The sequence below is a fragment of the Myxocyprinus asiaticus genome, chromosome 12, assembly GCF_019703515.2.
Source record: "Myxocyprinus asiaticus isolate MX2 ecotype Aquarium Trade chromosome 12, UBuf_Myxa_2, whole genome shotgun sequence".
In the NCBI taxonomy this organism is placed as follows: domain Eukaryota; kingdom Metazoa; phylum Chordata; class Actinopteri; order Cypriniformes; family Catostomidae; genus Myxocyprinus; species Myxocyprinus asiaticus.
The window spans coordinates 45,303,115-45,320,534 of NC_059355.1; the positions used below are offsets into that span (position 1 = coordinate 45,303,115).

The window sequence follows — 17,420 nt, forward strand, 5'->3', positions numbered from 1 at the left end:
ACAACCATGGCTGTACCATAGTACTTTTTGAAATTTAAATGTGGAATAACGTAATATTTGTTCTGACTTGTACATGCTTGAACATAACATATTATCAGCCTGTGATACCATGGTACTGTATGATTACTATACCATGTTTACACTGTACTCCAAGAATAAAATGATACCATATCCAAAACATAACACATTCCCTCCTCAGACTAATATATCATTCAGTGACAGCTGGATTCATAATAATTCCTAATATTTTACATAAATTACGGTAGTCAAACTATTACATGAATTTGCATCTAAGATCATCAGAGACTACCAAGGGCGTAGATTTGGGAGGGAGGGTTGTACTTGCTTGTTCTGATTATTGGGGGGGTTCTTTCAACCCCCCACACCCCTGGAGCCTACACAGAAGTAAATGGTGATTTGAAGAGGACACACATCACAAGGCGGCTGCATACACATCTATCAGCAGCCGGCCAACCACAGAACTGTTGCCAACCCTCCACAACAGCTGGAGAATTACTTAATCTGAGCATTTTAACAGACAGAGTCCAAAGCCACCCATGAACTTCGGATGAAGTGAAAGCATCTGATGTATTATTTTAATTGGGACTCACCTTCATATCGTTCATGATGGTTTGGAAGAGCCCTCCCAAAGCGCTGCACTCCTTCTCTATTCCCGCATCCATTTTACCAACCAAAAACACACACACACAGCTTTGACACTTCTCTTCCTTATGAAACCTCGCCTCGAAACCTGCTGTCAATATCTGAAGGGTGCAGTACGAGGCTGTTTTTGAAGGTTATCGTTGGAATAAATCAAAAGAGGATGAAATTAAAGTAGAAATAGTAAGTGTTACTGCGGTTTCACGCTGATTGGCTGCCCAGCCCAAGTAAACTAGTCCCAGCCACGCAACTTACTAAACCTCTGAAAATACATCGTATCGCCGCGATAAAAAAAGTGGACAAAACACCTAAAAATCGTTATTTTTAAACCGGTCTCCCTATAAAAAATAAATTAAGTGCCACGTAAGCACAGGTACACCCGCAAAAAAAAAAAAAAAGTCTGCGCCGAAGTACCTGGCTCGGCGTTTTCAAAAGCTAGGATCGATAGTCACGTTAGTAAAACTCGCAACAATCTTCGTGTTTTTATTCCTCATGATTTCATTCAATCGATGCAGCTGCGGGTATATCCTCAAGTGCGATGATTTCGAGAGATTGCAGCTTGAATTGAGCTTTTTCGGGTCGAATTAATGAGGCAATACCTGACTAAAGTTTCGACTCCTCATAGATTCCGCAGCGTGAGTGGTAAACATTATTCACTCATGTCTCTCTTTCCAACTCGTTTGTGTGGAAAGGCTGGCATACGAAGTCAACTAGGGGCGGGGCTTGAATACTTCGGTGATCTTCGTGCTTTTCCGTCAACATTACTTTTAATACGCGGTTAACCTCGCATATTTTGCCCTTGTACAGAGGTAAACGTTTATTTATTTTATGTATATCGAATTAAAGGGCCAAATAAAAGTCAAATAAACGCAATGTCGTGAATAACGTTCCCTGCATTCCCTGTAGCTTTCTAAACCCTCTCTTCTAAGTAAATTAAAATGTAGAGTACAACAGGGCGAAAGGCACACCTTAAAGGTGCATTCAGCAACTTTTGTCTTTGTGTCATCTTGGACTTACACTGACACGTAGCGGCTTGTGTGCAGCATCATTCAAAATCAATAGTTTTTAGTTTCAGATGCCATAGTAGAAATGTAGTATTCACAGTCAGCCATGATTATTTTAATCAATGAGTGAAAGTGTCAAATAACAGGATGGTTACTGAGATTAAGCCAGTAGTATTTGGCTGGTCATGTGATTGTAATATGGCAGCCCCCATGTGCGGACCCTCTCCACGAACACTAAAACAGCTTTTATCAGGTTACTGATATGACTGGAGTCTTAATTTTAATGTGAGTGGTCATGATTTCCTACATATATTGCAAAATTACCATTCATGTCTTTAGGGGTTAAACTTTTTTAATGAGGGAAAAAATACTGAGTGTACCTTTAAGGAAAATTAGCTTTTTTTTTTTTCAGGTCAAAAAGTGTCTCAAGATAGGGAAGAAAAATACATTTCTATTTATTGAGTATTGATGGAGCAACATAATTTGCGTGAAAAGAAATAATAATAGAAGTTTGTTTTGATTATAAAAAAAAAAAAAATTAATTCAGACCACAAGATCCTTTTTTTAAGTAACAAATTAAGATAATGCTTATTAAAAATAATAAATAAGTAATAAATTAGTAAAGGGATAAACATTTCCTCTTCATTTAAAACACATTTGGCATTTCATAAAATCTCAACTATTCTATAAACAAATTATTCTCCATTGTGATTGGATCAGTCAACGTGAGCCTACTTTGAAAAATTGTCATAATAAATCTATTACTATCACCTAATAAAAACAGTGTGTTTTATGGAGGCCTTTAGCCCATGTAACAGGGGGGCTTTTTATCCCAAACACTTTCCTGTCACTTATTTGTTCAACTTGAACAAAACTGAAAATGACATATAAGTATAGTGTCTAAAAAGAAATGACATAATTTCAGGGCTATTTATTAACTACACAAGTTTGCAACATATACAAAATGATAAAATATTAGATCAAATTACCTCAAAATCATCCTAAGACACTGAAAGCGATGATCTCATGGATCAGGGAAATTGTGCAGTGCATAGTGACAATCAGGTGTTTACGAAGGTGCTGCTGTAGTTTTTGTTGGTATGTTTTGGATAAAATCAAAAGTGCCTTTTACCCCAGCGGGCCTTTAGCCTCGTTGTACCCTACTTTGCTTTATAAAGACAAAACAGAATACACAGAACTAGGCCCCTCTGTCCTATATTTGTTTTTACACAAGTACTGTAAGTGAATAGGTTTTCAAAGAATCACATCACATCTATGAGTCAGCATTATTGTTATCTTGCCCAACCCCTGTGATGCTACCTGACATTACAAAATGAGTTCACCTCTCAGCTCAGCAGTCTCATAGCAACACAGCCATAATAAATTCAGCATCACGTCCTCTAGTGGCCACCTGTCTGTCCACTCAGGTAGAGGGGAGGTCACATTGTCAGCAGTCTACGGTGTGCATTCCACACAGCATTCATTATCTGTTCATACATAGCACACATTTTGATCTATATAGCTGTATAAGTCAGCGTTTTAAGTGTTGTCATGGTTATAGTTGTTATAATGTGTAAGGATTAGTTATAGGATGAAATTAAGACATTGAATCAAATAAATAAATTCACATCTACATACATTTTCCATATTGGTTTGAAATCACAGAATCAAAATCACTAAACTATGCGAATGCATTAGAATATTCCATTGCACCAGTATTGGTGAAGGGCATTTAAACACTACTGCACTGCTAGCACAAATATACTTCACCTAAATCAAGAGTTTGCTACCATCTAATGGAAAAAACAATAGAACTGTAGTTGCGTTTGCATAGAAAACATGAGCAATGCTCTCACTGCCATACTGGTGTACTTTTGCTTACTGCATAGTATTTATAGTATATACAGCCCACTATTTTTATTTTTCAAGTAATCATCATAGACATAAAAAGGGACACGTCTTCCCCATTATTCAGAATAGTAGTCAGTCCATAAGGGTTTTTTTATTGGCCGATTAATAAACTTTAATCTTCATCACCCCATCTATAATTACACTTTTTTGTTGACAAATTTTACATAGGCTTATATATTGCACATATTTAACCCTTGAGGAGCAATGAGTGAGTCGTTAACATTTTTTTACAAAATATTAAAATATTGATTTTTGTATATGAAGTCTGGCATCAACTCACAATCTTTTTCTGACCTCAACGCAAATGCTCCTATCTTTTCATTGTTATTTTTAAGATTTCTACAAGTTATAAAATTGAAAGAAAAAAAGAATGGAAATATATTATTTGGGCCTTAGTGTGTTGAAATATGCTTGCCCTTTTTAGGGTTATATTATTGTAAATTATAACTTTTATTATGTTTTTTTTTTTTTTCTTCTTTAAAATCAAATATTTGGAAGCATCTTTGTGCAATGATAAACCTTTTCAAAAGGTAGAATGTTACATTGTTATCACACGACTTCATGTTGGATATCTATTGTATTGTCAGATATAGTATTCCACACAGTATGCTGTTGTATAAGGCACATTTTGGCAAATATAGTAGGTTATCTGAGTGTTCTATGCAGAAAGATACAGAACATTTGCATACTACACAGTGTACATAATAAATGCTTTAAAAATAGTAACAAATAGAGCTGAATGTTATTCTTCATTAAAAATGGTAAGAGAAGCATGATGGTATGCTATTCCGAACATAGCTATGAACAGACACATGAAGACAGTGCTACATTTTCTGACTCAAGGTTATCTGGAGTATGCATATACATTTCTATGCATACAGAAAATTTGCATACAGTACACAGTATACAGACTAAATTGCAGAAACGGCAAGAGTAGTATGGTAGTATGCTATTTTGAACAAAGCCATGGACAGATAAAATGACAGTATTACTTTTTCTGACTCATTTTTATTTTTTAAAATAGTGTTAGACAACAACAATCGATGTAGATAAATAATACATCTTTTACGTCTTTTTTATTTTCAGAAAAGTAACATTTTTTTTACAAACATGTCCAATTCAGAGCTGCCAGGGGTCACAAATTACAGCCAAATAATACAGAAGAATTCATTTTTATAAAAAAAGAAAATGTCAAAATGGAGTCTAAAATCACTCTTGAAGGAACAAGATATGCATGTTATTACATCGCACAACATTTAAAGAAAATACAGGAAATTCATTACCTATAATAACTTACTTATTGCATCAAAAAGTCCTCAAGGCAATCTCAGAGGCTGAGTCAATTTTGAACCACATCAGTTAACACATCGGCGTTATTAAGCATGTTATGTAGTACACATCATTTATTCATTCATTCTTATTATGTCATAATTATAGTTGTTCCACATGGATAATTGAGTCTGATGTAATGTAGCTAGCTTTATCATTGCTGTGCAAAGGCCCTCTTATGGTCAGTTTTGTAAGTGCAGCCTGAACTCACTGAGGTTTTGGCTTTTGAGTTAGTAAGAGCAGCATGAAACAAGGACATCTCAAAGTTTCATTAACTATTAAGAGCCCTCACTTTAGACATTCAAGTCGAGTTTGCTGGTATAACCAATGGGATCACTATAGCGGTATGCTGTATTGCCCTGCAAAGGCAAAATGTAGTAACTAAACATTGTTAAAAAAAATATATAAAAATAAAAAAAATCAGACCGACTATGATCTGTCCTGTCACAGATGGATTTTATTCAACTATGCTCAAATTCAGAGAAATTTAATAATCCACATTTGGATGGACAATTCAAAATCCTCTAAAGCAATTTATCCTCAGTTTCAGTGTTGCCGTAGTTACAGTGTTTTGGCTTTGTAGGGCAGTGTAATTGGGAAGGCAATGTATGGAAGACAAAAATCATTCAAATAAAGATAATACAAAATATTAAAATGTAAAAGAAGTTCATGAACTCAAATGGACACTGTTGAAAGAGAATTATGAATATACAAAAAGTTCCATCATAATCTTACAAATCACACTGCATTTCATCTTCTACATGGAAATTTCACAACAGCAATGCTGTGCTTAGATTTCAGTGATTTCTTACAAACAGGTCCACTATCTTTAATACATTCATCTACAAAGGAAATAAGCATGTTAGTACCAACAGCGTTACGACAGCAGCATTTGCTTGGCAAAGTTTAGTTGAGTTTTACTCACATGAAGAAAATGGTTGTTAGATCTGAAAACACAACAAGTACAAATGTTAATTTGGCACAACAGAACATGATTGCTGAGAGAACGTGAGTAGTGTTTCGAATGAGCAGCCATGTACAAGAAACTCCCTGAAGTCTTAAAGCACCTACCTTCTGTCCGTAGATTAATGTTTAGTTACAGCCACATTAGTTAGTCATTGACAATAAAAATCTGTGTCAGTGCATTTGCAGACTGAATTACATGTCAGAACGGCAATCTGGTTCTAATGCCTTTCTCCCCGTAATTCGGGGAAATCCCACTATGTGGGTACTACTCTGTTTCGTAGTTCTATAGTGATGGGAGGAGGAAGCTGAGCAGATACCTGCTGAACATAGAACATCATCCACTCCTTTACTCCTTAAAAGTATTTCCATCTTTGTACTCTCAATGTCTTTTCATGCTTCTAAGGTGCAGTTGGTCAGCTGAATGTTTAACGAGTTGGTGATGGAAGTTTCTGTTGCACTTTGTTGTTTCGTCTTCTGTTTACGGGCGATGTCACATGCAATGGCTAAAGCTCCGCCTTTCAGGAACCGCACAAAGTTCTCACCCACCAGTGGTCCCATTGCATATATCCCTGGCTGCTTCACGCTCTCGTACGTGTACAGATCCACGTCTAATGGATTCCGCCGACAGCTGATTGGCTTTTCTGGGTTTAGCCCCAGCGGGCGACCATGTTCTGAGAGAAACGCTAGGTTGGGATGTGCACCTATCAAAATGAGTGCCATTGACACCTGCAGCACTGTTTGTAGCCCTCCCTCACCCTCTAGCATGCACTTGCCATCAGGTTTGAAGGCAACCACGCGATGCTTAGGGAAACTGAGGTAACCAGGGTAACTGGTATAAGGGCTTGTGCCATCGGCAGGTGAGGTGAGAGGTTGGTTGGACAGATTTTCCAACGCCTCTCCGAGTTTATGTTGCTGCTGGCTCATCATTTGGTGCACTTTGTGGTACTCAGGGTAGAGGAGTTTGGGAAGCTGGTTGAAGATGAGTGCCGGATCGGTCACAGGTCGCCGAAAGGCGTGATATACGGGCGTGTTCAAGTGGTGAGCTGCAAGAACGGCATCTGCCGCTGTCAGCCCAGCACCAACCACAAGAACCGGCTCTGAGGCGTGGTCCAAACGGCCTGAGGAAATGGCAGCCTCCAGTTCCCAGAAGCTGTGGCACACAAAGGGAAGATTCTCGCCCTCCACGCCAAGACGTGCTGGGATGTCATGGGTTCCTGTGGCAAGCACCACATTATCTGCATAAACTGAGAATGGAACTTCTATCTCTTCTTTTGCTTCACCCTTAGCTCTCCTCTGAAGGCCTTGGATCTTCCAGATGGAGCGGGCAGATTCAAGGGAAACCTGATGGACTGAGGTTACAGTGGTCCCGCAAGCAAAGCTTTTCTCCAGTCCCATTTTGCTTACATAGTACTGGTAGTAGGATGCAATCTCAGCTGGCGTGGCTCGGTCGTTACGTAAATTCCTAACAAATACACATGTAAAAACATAAAAATTTTAGATGATTCCTTTAGGTCATTCTGGTCATTTATAACTTGACAATTTATGAGTACAGTATTTTTTATGCCTCCTTAATTAAAAACACCTAGTAGTTAAGCAGTTTAGTTAAAGCTGCAGTGTACATTCTTGCACCACTAGTGGCACCAAAGGGAATAGCAATTTTTTTTTTTTTTCAAACATCAAATTTGATCAAATTCGCCCACAGCACTCCATTGGCTGAGCCATTTTTGCTATGTCGGAATGATATCAAACATGAAATGGATTCATTTTAAAAGTGGCACAGAGTTGCAGTGACACCTTTTGGGTAAATCAACCTTTGAATTACTTTGGGATAGTAGAAATGATTGTAACATTAAGAAAACTACACATGAGCTCACAGCAACTACCAGTGTTGAAGTACTCGAGATCAGTTGAGGTCTCGAGACCACTTTTTGAAGGTCGCGGTCTTGTCTCGGTTCAGACAAAGAGGACTCTAGATTTTATTTCAAGACCGGTCAGGATCGCAACTGCGGGGATACCACTAAATTGCCGGTGCACTGTCTGATTTATTTGTTAACATCATTACTGCGATTGGATGTAAAACTTCCTGCTTCAAATGCAAGAAATAACTCGACTAATTTCTAATTTGACATTTTTGTTACTGTTAACAGCTGTCACCCCTCCCCGCCCTCCTTCACAAGCACTCCAAGAAAGTGAATGCGGGAGACAGTAGAAGAAACTGTGGCTGTCTGAGAGATGTCAGCCAAATTTTCTGTAATACAATCTTCCTACCTAAACCAGTGTTTCCCAACCACTGTGCCCACTAGTGTGCCATGAAAGATTGTCAGGTGTGCCATGGCAAATTCCTCAAAATAAATAAATACAGTTTTTTCCCCGGTATTTTAATGAAGACATAGTTACGTTAGAAGAGTTTTAAAGTTGCCAATTCATTTTCCATTACAAAGTATTTTATGCAACCAGTTTAAAAATATTTTCCATCATAACATTATTGTTCTAACAAACTCTAGTCCGCTGTCAAACGCAGCAACTCACATGCCCACAAAATGATGCTTCATCATCACACTTATAGTAAAAACATTCAGTCAGTGAACCGAATGAATGAACAGACTACAATAGGTGTATTGTTTTACTCACAGACTAAAAGCTGTTTATTTGTGCATGGCATATAGTTACAGATGTTTTGAACAGATGTGGCTTACTTGTCGCTTTTCTCTCATGAAACATAAAAAGAATATGAGAAACTGTTACATACGATTACTAAAAGCAAATTCTCCTGTTTTAAACAAGTCCAAAAACACCGCGATAAGATGTATAGATTCTGAGGTACTGTAATCTTCACGGAGCACACTTGACATCTGAACCAGTGAATGGTCTCAACTTGTTCTCAACCCCTCAAAGTCTTGGTCTTGTCTCGGTCTCAATACACTCTGGTCTTGGTCTCGGTTTAGGTGGTCTTGACTACAACACTGGCAACTGCAAAGCAGCTCTAATAGACACAGTAGTCTAACAGCTTTTAGGGATGGGCACGAGTACTTGAGTACTCGGAAGTGACAGTACCATGATCGATAATGATCATGCGGGACCTGACTTTACACTAAATTCTAAATTCAGTGACAACTCAACACAAACGTGTCAAAGAGGAGCATTATTTTTAACTCTGAGATTGACTACGTTGCGAATTTGAGCGGTACCTTGACTGTCAACAGACGTCTCATAGCAACCAAACTATGAAACGATGCTGCAATGCTTACGTTTGTTCTACAGCTTTATGATAATCAAAAGAGTGTATAATTTACAGTGTTTTGAACACCTGTCTCTGTAAATGTTTGCTAAACAAGTTCTATATATTTTTTTTTTTTTTTACACAAACAAAAAACCCCACCCCGTTCTGCTTTTAGTCGCCTTATGCAAGTGAAGGAATTTTATTCTTTATTAAATACTCGTTTTTAGATTTATTAGATGGAAAACATCTAAACTGCAGTTCTATAAACTACGGTCGATTGTGCATAACTTTAAATAGAGAAAAGTCTAGTTTTACAGGTTTTGGTATTGGTGACTACACTGTCAACATTAAACATAATTTACTATGTGAAATGAACTCTTAAAGTTCAGTGTTTAAAATTGCAACTGTTACTTGGAATAGGCAGTCCTTGTCAAGAACAAAAAATGAAAGCACTAACTGAAGTCAAAAGAATCTGCCTAGGTATGTTGTACAGGAATGTGAGCCCTTATCTGTACTGGTTTATTAGAATTAATTGGTTGCGAAATCAATGCTCTCTCTCTCTAAATGCTTCAGTGATAATAATTATTTACATTTTCTTTTTCATACCTTCGTTTATCTCGCATCCAGTCTTTCAGCTTCAAACCTGGAAGTTCCATCCAGTTAGCCAGGCTGAGAGTCAACATCGAGCCCTCCATTGCCTGAAGGTATCAAACACAATAAACAACTTCACATCCTGGTATGATATTGGCGAAAGCACAAGGATAACATCTGATTGAACTTTTAGAAACACACAATAGAAGACAGTGGTACAGTTGTTTTCTGAAATGCAAATATAATCACATGAGTGCCTTTTCCCCATCAGTCCCTCCTTAGTTTAGAAGTGGTTTACAACAAGGCTGTACTTCAGAAAATGAACCCTATTTTCAATACCATTACGATGCAAATACAAATTCATTCTCTTTACTGTAAAGAAAAATAATGAAATATAATTTACATTGTCAAGTATTATTTATACATCATGGTAGTTTTTGTTTTACTGCTTTAATTTATGCTGATTTAAATAAAGTAATCATTGCATTTCAGTATTTTTTACTATTTTACAAAGGAAACAATCATGTATTTCAATAATGAGAATTTAATAAGAACAACCATTGAAAATTATTGAAATTAAAAAAAACTTTCAAAAGTTAAATGTCAAGAAGCATTATGGTAATGAGTATACAGGGGAAAAATGTGCTTAATTGTAATTAAAAAGTCACAATGCAAATAATCTCAAGGATGCAAAATTAGGCTTCATATACCTTGTGCGAAATACAGTATAATTTATACAGTATAAATATGTGATCTGGACATTTTAGTGAGATCCACCCATTAAAATAATACAGTGTCCTGTTGTATATAACATTTCTCTACAAATAGAAACTTACATGCCAGGCTCCACCAGGTGGCCCCTTCCCCAGTACAAGGTGCGGGATGGCCCTTTGCGGCTCGTACCGCCATATCAGCGGTGAGGCACTGTCCACTCCGAAGTCACCATCAGGGAGGAGGAGGGCATCGAAAAGCACGGCCACAGGGTTGGATGAACGACCCTCTACACCTTCACACAGGTACTCTAGATCCTGCAAGCACAAATTAATAAAACATACGCATGCCCTAAGTGTTAACACAGGACATGTTCTTGTTTTCATAACAGCAAGACGGAGCGACACATAATGAAATACAATGCAGGTGTATCAAGACAGTTTTAAAGGTTTAAAAAAGTCTGACTGCATACTGCCTGTGTACATAGACCAGCGATTAAAAAAATAGCACAGTCTGAATGCAATAATGTGACCTGTGTGAATGGCCAATAAGCCAACTCATCCGTGCAGCCACCATTGACACTGATAATTATAATCCTCTGAACAGTCATTGTAGTTTCTATAGAGACTTTTGAGGTCAAAAGTTAAAAGCTGACTGTAAAACTCAATCACCAGTTTTTATGTAAATTGGTGTGGTAATGTGTGTTGGGAGATTTTGTATATGTGTGAGCATTACCTGGTCAAACAGAGACAGATGGGGATTCTCTGACAGTTTGCTTTGCAAAATGGGGTTGGGATGGAAGCCGTTGGGCGAAAGGTAAGGCGTATATCCCGACAGCAAGTAAGACAGACAAATACCTGATGGTCCATTACCTGAAAGATACAAAGCCATGTAAGTAAAAAAAAAAAAAAAAAAATAGAAATGCTCTCCGACTATGCCCTTTTTCAGAAACAACTTTTAAACACCTTGGAAAAACTTGTTTCTAAGGCAAAATTTTGTGGGAAAAAAAAAAAAAAAAAAAAAAATTTGCTGATTTTTCCTAGTATATTCAACACACAGGGCCCTATTTTAAGAGCGCACTAAGCACAAAGTCAGTGAGCATGGCTAGGCCTGTCTTGATAACTACTTATGTTGGACAATATATTGTCCCAGAAATAATTACAATAAACGATATTATTATCATTTTAAGACCATTTTATGCCACTGATATAATGATAATATAATAGCATAATAATGCAAGTACACCCTTTCAAAGAACAATGAACTTTTAATTCTTAAGAATATTCAGACACTGGAATGTCCGGAAGGCCCCTCTCCATCTCCAACTGCAGTTTTTGTTTCTAGCTCGGAAAACTGGATGGGATGGTTATGTTTTAGATGAGCTTTTAGGTTATTTGTATTGCCACTGTTTCTAAACAAAGTCGACATACCGGCACGTTCACGTTAATAGGCTCTCCTCTCTCATTCGGCTTAAAGCCAAAATGTTCCCACACCGGAGCTGTGGAATGCGGCTTTGAAACATTATTCTTCCAAACTTTCTGGCTGGAATTATACAGTCGTTGGGAAAAACACCTATTAGCCTTGAGTAACATGTAATCTTCACCTGTCGCTGTCCGCTTTGTGTGTGTGTGTGGAGGAGCTGCCTGAGCCCCGCCTCCGACAAAGAGAGCATACGAGAGGACAGAAGCGTTGCGACTGGCTAAAATGTTGGTGGCATTCATTCTTATGTAAACAAACATGCATGTAAACAAAAAAGCAAAAATGATCGAGGTCATGACCATATATCGTACGATAAGTCGATAACGTAATTATCGTGACAGGCCTAAGCATGGCCATGAAGTTTTGGTATTTTCGTATGCGCCGAGTCTAGGCGAAAATGGGTTTGGAGTGGGGTGGGTCAAGTGCAATTTAATTCTGAAGTTTTTCTCCAGTTATTGCTGCATATTGCAGTCCATTCCCTCAAGCACTGGTGATATAGACAAAAACAGCACATTCATAAGAAGTTGGCAGTGTAAAGGACTGTATACAATGAATTAGAAGAATAAAAAATATGGACACACTCAAGATTTGGATGTATGCTCCACTAAATTATAGGAAATGTAAGTATTATTAATTATTTTCATCTACTGACACAAATCATGGCTAGTATTGGTAGTGATTGTATCGGCACGCACTTCACTTCTACTGGTCGATTTTGAACAAGTTCATTTATTAAAACATGCAAAAATGAAACCAAAAATATTTCTAACTTCAAATTACACTTCAAACGAAACAAAAATATGATCAAAATAATGAAAAAGTTAAAATAAATCAAATACCAAATCCATTTTATCCTCTCCAACGTCTTTCACTGGCACCTTTTGCAGTGACTTAAAAATCACTACGACAACAGGTGGAAAAATACCAATACAAAACAGATCATAAATACAACTGTAAATATAAACATAATAATAACTAAAAAATAAACCATGACCTATAGATAGTTTAACACATTGTTTCATAAGATGGCTACTGAACTCTGATCGTCAGTGACGTTATTTGATGTTCCACTATATTTTCGGAGTTTGAAAATGAACTTCATTACCACCTGCTGGTGGAATCTCCAAATTGCAAATGTAGGAACAATTTTTACTTTTTGTTAATTTTGGGCACGTGTCCATTAATTCATTTGATGGACGCTTTTATTCAAAGAAGAATGCAACAAAACAAGTTCCTAAGGTGGCAGTAACATAATTACCACAATACAAAGTTTAAAAACTGCTCGGAAAACTACAGGCTAAAATAAAACAGAAAAAATAGTTCATTTAGAAAGAGTTGTGCATGTTTTCACGCGTATACCACACACAGCTTAAAAATAGCACACTTAAAGAAATGACTCACCAACAATGACAACAGGAAGGACGTTGTCGGAAGAAGGGTTTTTGTCATAAATCTCCATAGTGTCTCACCTGTTACAGGTAAAAGGATAACAAATGGTGAGTTGCAAAAGCTAACATCACAACAATACAACCTTTCCCAAAACACACAAGGCAAAACCACTTCATCCCCTATCTTTCTATTGTGGTCATAACTTATCAATGGGGTGACTAATGCTGTCCCTGTCTATTAGATAAACCCCTACACACTCAGGAATGCAAAGAGAGTGAGACAGCTCAATTCCCACCAGTCATGACCTCAATGACATGGGAAAGCTGCAAGAGGCAGGAGAAGTGTCAATTCTATCCATCTATACAATTACCAATTATATAAAGCATATATAATTGTATATCTATGAACATTATATATATATAACTCAGCAAAAAAATAAACATCCCTTTTTCAGGATACTGTATTTTAAAAAATTTTGTAAAAATCCAAATAATTTTACAGATCTTTATTATAAAGGGTTTAAACAATGTTTTCCATGCTTCTTCAATGAACCATAAACAATTCATGAACATGCACCTGTGGAACGGTCGTTAAGACACTAATAGCTTACAGACGGTAGGCAATTAAGGTCACAGTTATAAAAACTTAGGACACTAAAGAGACCTTTCTACTGACTCTGGAAAACAAGAAAGATGCCCAGGGTCCCTGCTCATCTGCGCGAGCTTGCTTTAGGCATGCTGCATGGAGGCATGAGGGCTGCAGATGTGGGCAGGGTAATAAATTGCAATGTCCGTACTGTGAGGCGCTATGACAGCGCTACAGGGAGACAGGAAGGACAGCTGATCGTCCTCACAGTGGCAGACCACGTGTAACAACACCTGCACAGGACCGGTACATCCGAATGTCACACCTGCGGGACAGGTACAGGATGGCAACAACAATTGCCCGAGTTACACCAGGAATGCACAATCCCTCCATCAGTGCTCAGACTGTCTGCAATAGGCTGAGAGAGGCTGGACTGAGGGCTTGTAGGCCTGTTGTAAGGCAGGTCCTTACCAGACATCAACGGCAACAACGTCGCCTATGGGCACAAACCCACCTTCACTGGACCAGACAGGACTGGCAAAAAGTGACGAGTCGCGGTTTTGTCTCACCAGGGGTGATGGTCAGACTCGTGTTTATCGTTGAAGGATTGAGCATTACACCGAGGCCCGCACTCTGGAGCAGGATCAGTTTGGAGGTGGAGGGTCCGTCATGGTCTGGGGCGGTGTGTCACAGCATCATCGGACTGAGTTTGTTGTCATTGCAGGCAATCTCAATGCTGTGCGTTACAGGGAAGACGACATCCTCCCTCATGTGGTGCCCTTCCTGCAGGCTCATCCTGACATGAAAATGCCACCAGCCATACTGCTCATTCTGTGCGTGATTTCCTGCAAGACAGGAATGTCAGTGTTCGGCCCTGGCCAGCGAAGAGCCCGGATCTCAATCCCATTGAGCACGTCTGGGACCTGTTGGATCGGAGGGTGAGGGCTAGGGCCATTCCCCCCAGAAATGTCCGGGAACTTGCAAGTGCCTTGGTGGAAGAGTGGGGTAACATCTCACAGCAAGAACTGGCAAATCTGGTGCAGTCCATGAGGAGGAGATGCACTGCAGTATTTAATGCAGCTGGTGGCCACATCAGATACTGCCTGTTACTTTTGATTTTGAGCCCCCCTTTGTTCAGGGACACATTATTCCATTTCTGTTGGTCACATGTCTGTGAAATTTGTTCAGTTTATGTCTTAGTTCCTGAATCTTTTTATGTTCATACAAATATTTACACATGTTAAGTTTGCTGAAAATAAAAGCAGTTGAAAGTAAGAGGATGTTTCTTTTTTTGCTGAGTTTATATATATTGCACCAGTGAAAAAGCTTCTATTTTGCACATAATATTTTCATATTTCCTTATATTTTCATTATGCATAATTGTGGAAATTGCTAAAAGTGTGCTCATACAAGGCTACTAGGGTCAATAAAATGTGGTCACTCAAGGGTTTAGCTAATCCTACATAATCTGCATTACAGTAAAGTATGCCTCTTATGTATCAGCTACAGTGAGGTTACATAATAACAGCTGAAATTTTGTTTAACGGTGACGCTGAAGAAAGTTTTAAAGCGACAGCGCCACTTTAGAGCAACAGTCAAACGCGCTGAGTCACTCTGAATAGTGACCGCCACATCAAGTGAAAGCAACCACTTCTAACAAATAGAATTCATGCAGCTCGGTCCACTATTTTACTGAAATATACATCAAATTTAAGCGTCTGCAGATTTGAATTGGGTCCAGAGAGGGGCGTGAGTTTACATGCAAAACTTTTTCTGTCCTAGAGAGTTTATGAGGCTGCGGTTCATAAGAGGAAATGTTTGTCTGACCCATAAAAACGAGAATTAACACAGGACACTGAAGTCCAACGTTTAGAATGTGTGCACGCGAAGCGTCAATTACAGTAAAACGCGTGAATTAAACCGCTACAATTTTCGGACTGCACAATTTTATCTCTTAGACTCGGAGACAGTTGTACTTGTAACGGTATGTCTATCGCTATGTTGTCCATTAAAAATTCTCTATTTGCCAGTAGGTCACCGTAACAGCGAGCCGCGCGCGTGCACTTCAAACGTGTCAGTTTTAAAGTCCAGCGCTGTAAACCAAACGCTTTACGAGATCTGTTCACAGGTGGCCGAATTTAATCTTCAAACGCGTGCTTGATAATGCATGTTCTATTCGAGGAGGTCGACCCCCACAGAACTTTCCAGTAAAGACAGCATGCTTTTCCCAAAGACGTCTATATCTGTGCACAGTCTCATTGTGTGCGAAGCAAGCCTCTCAGACCCCCTTTAAACCTGCAGGAAGCGTGAATAGCAGACTCCATCCTATAACTGGATTAAGATTATGCGAAAGCACATTTAACTGGTGCGTAACCCCGAGCCTTGAATTAACAGCGTGTGTGCGCGCTTTAACTGTAAGCGCGCGCTGTCCACTGTCCAGATATGCCATGTCCGACAGACACAATGCGACAAGTCGACGACGCAGCATCAAATTAAGGAAACAAACCGGGTATGATGAACTTGGAAATGAGATGGTAATAAACCAAACAAGGACTGGTAACGACTGATTATAATAATTGAAATAACCATATGTAAATTACAGTAGCGTGATGAAAGCGAACCATCAAGAATGAATGCGAAAATCCATCTTACCTACTACGTAATGCTGATGTAAATGACCAGAGCTTTGAATGAAATCAGTCAGCAAACTCTTGAATGTTTAAGCAAAGCAATGATGTTTAAAATCGATATTGCACTTGCAGCTTCCTCTCGTACTTGCGCGTACGCCCATGATGCTTGTGAATCGTGTGGTAATGGCTTTTATAATTCTCCACTGTCAGGCACATACCAACCAATCATTGACCAACGATGTGACGCTTAGAATTATGATTGGTGCGGCTGTGCAGTGACGCAAGAGCGACTTTTCCCACCCTGATTTTCATCCCTGATTGGCCAGAATTTGTCCGTCGCTGCTCATCAGCCAATCAGCAAACGCTGTGACTCGCAGTGTCGCTGCCATAGGATTACCATCGCAACGACGACTTGTGGAAAAGAATGTTAGTTGGGTCATTCCTCTCATCCAGACAGTACGTCTTAATGTCCCCACATGCCTCAAAATATTTCAAAGTATATTAAATATGTTAAACTAAGTTTCCTTGTATACAATTTCACAATTAAGAGAATATAGGGGTGAATTTTAAGTGATGTTTTAAGTTGAGTGGATATTGCCATTTTTTGCCTTGCTACCCTGATAGCACACGTACGTCTATTTGATGTCTGTGTCTCTGGAAGACATTTTTTTTACATTGTTTGCTCATCTTCAATATCTGGGTACCTAGATAGCACGCATACATCTCTGAGATGTCTGTTTTAGATCGTTTCATCTAGAAAGCATCACAGTCTAATTTACATCTGCTAAACATCTTAAAAAGATCAGAATTACCAACATTCTAAATCATAAATGTCTCAAAGACATCTGCTGAATGTCTTATTGGCATCCGAGAGGAAATGTCTTATAGACGTATTGAGGATGAGCAAACAACGTAAAAAATATGTCTTCCAGATGTAAACACAGA

General features: G+C 38.6%; 2 protein-coding genes across 4 annotated transcripts in view; both read right to left on the reverse strand.

Moving 5' to 3' along the window:
• The window catches only part of LOC127448896 (protein MTSS 1-like), a 77,734-nt gene extending 76,409 nt beyond the window's left edge, over window positions 1-1,325 (reverse strand). The window contains exon 1 of the mRNA XM_051711830.1: window positions 612-1,325. Within this exon, the coding sequence (XP_051567790.1) occupies window positions 612-683 (72 nt within the window). The 5' untranslated portion in view covers window positions 684-1,325. The remainder of the gene's footprint in view (window positions 1-611) is intronic.
• A 3,238-nt stretch (window positions 1,326-4,563) lies between these two features.
• LOC127448898 (oxidative stress-induced growth inhibitor 1-like) lies at window positions 4,564-16,648 on the reverse strand. 3 transcript variants are annotated; one of them, XR_007898600.1, is made up of 7 exons: window positions 16,498-16,648; window positions 13,273-13,340; window positions 11,128-11,264; window positions 10,518-10,709; window positions 9,697-9,788; window positions 6,188-7,332; window positions 4,564-5,851 (listed from the first exon to the last, which is right to left on the reverse strand). XR_007898600.1 is itself a non-coding variant. In XM_051711833.1 (6 exons), exons 2-6 carry the CDS (start codon window positions 13,328-13,330, stop codon window positions 6,261-6,263), a joined length of 1,551 nt encoding a protein of 516 aa, XP_051567793.1. In that variant the 5' UTR covers window positions 13,331-13,340; window positions 16,502-16,648; the 3' UTR covers window positions 4,564-6,260. The 3 variants fall into 3 exon arrangements, 2 of the variants coding, with proteins under 2 accessions (XP_051567793.1, XP_051567792.1); XM_051711833.1 differs by having other exon boundaries at window positions 4,564-7,332; window positions 16,502-16,648; XM_051711832.1 differs by having other exon boundaries at window positions 4,564-7,332.
• Window positions 16,649-17,420: the final 772 nt, after the last annotated feature.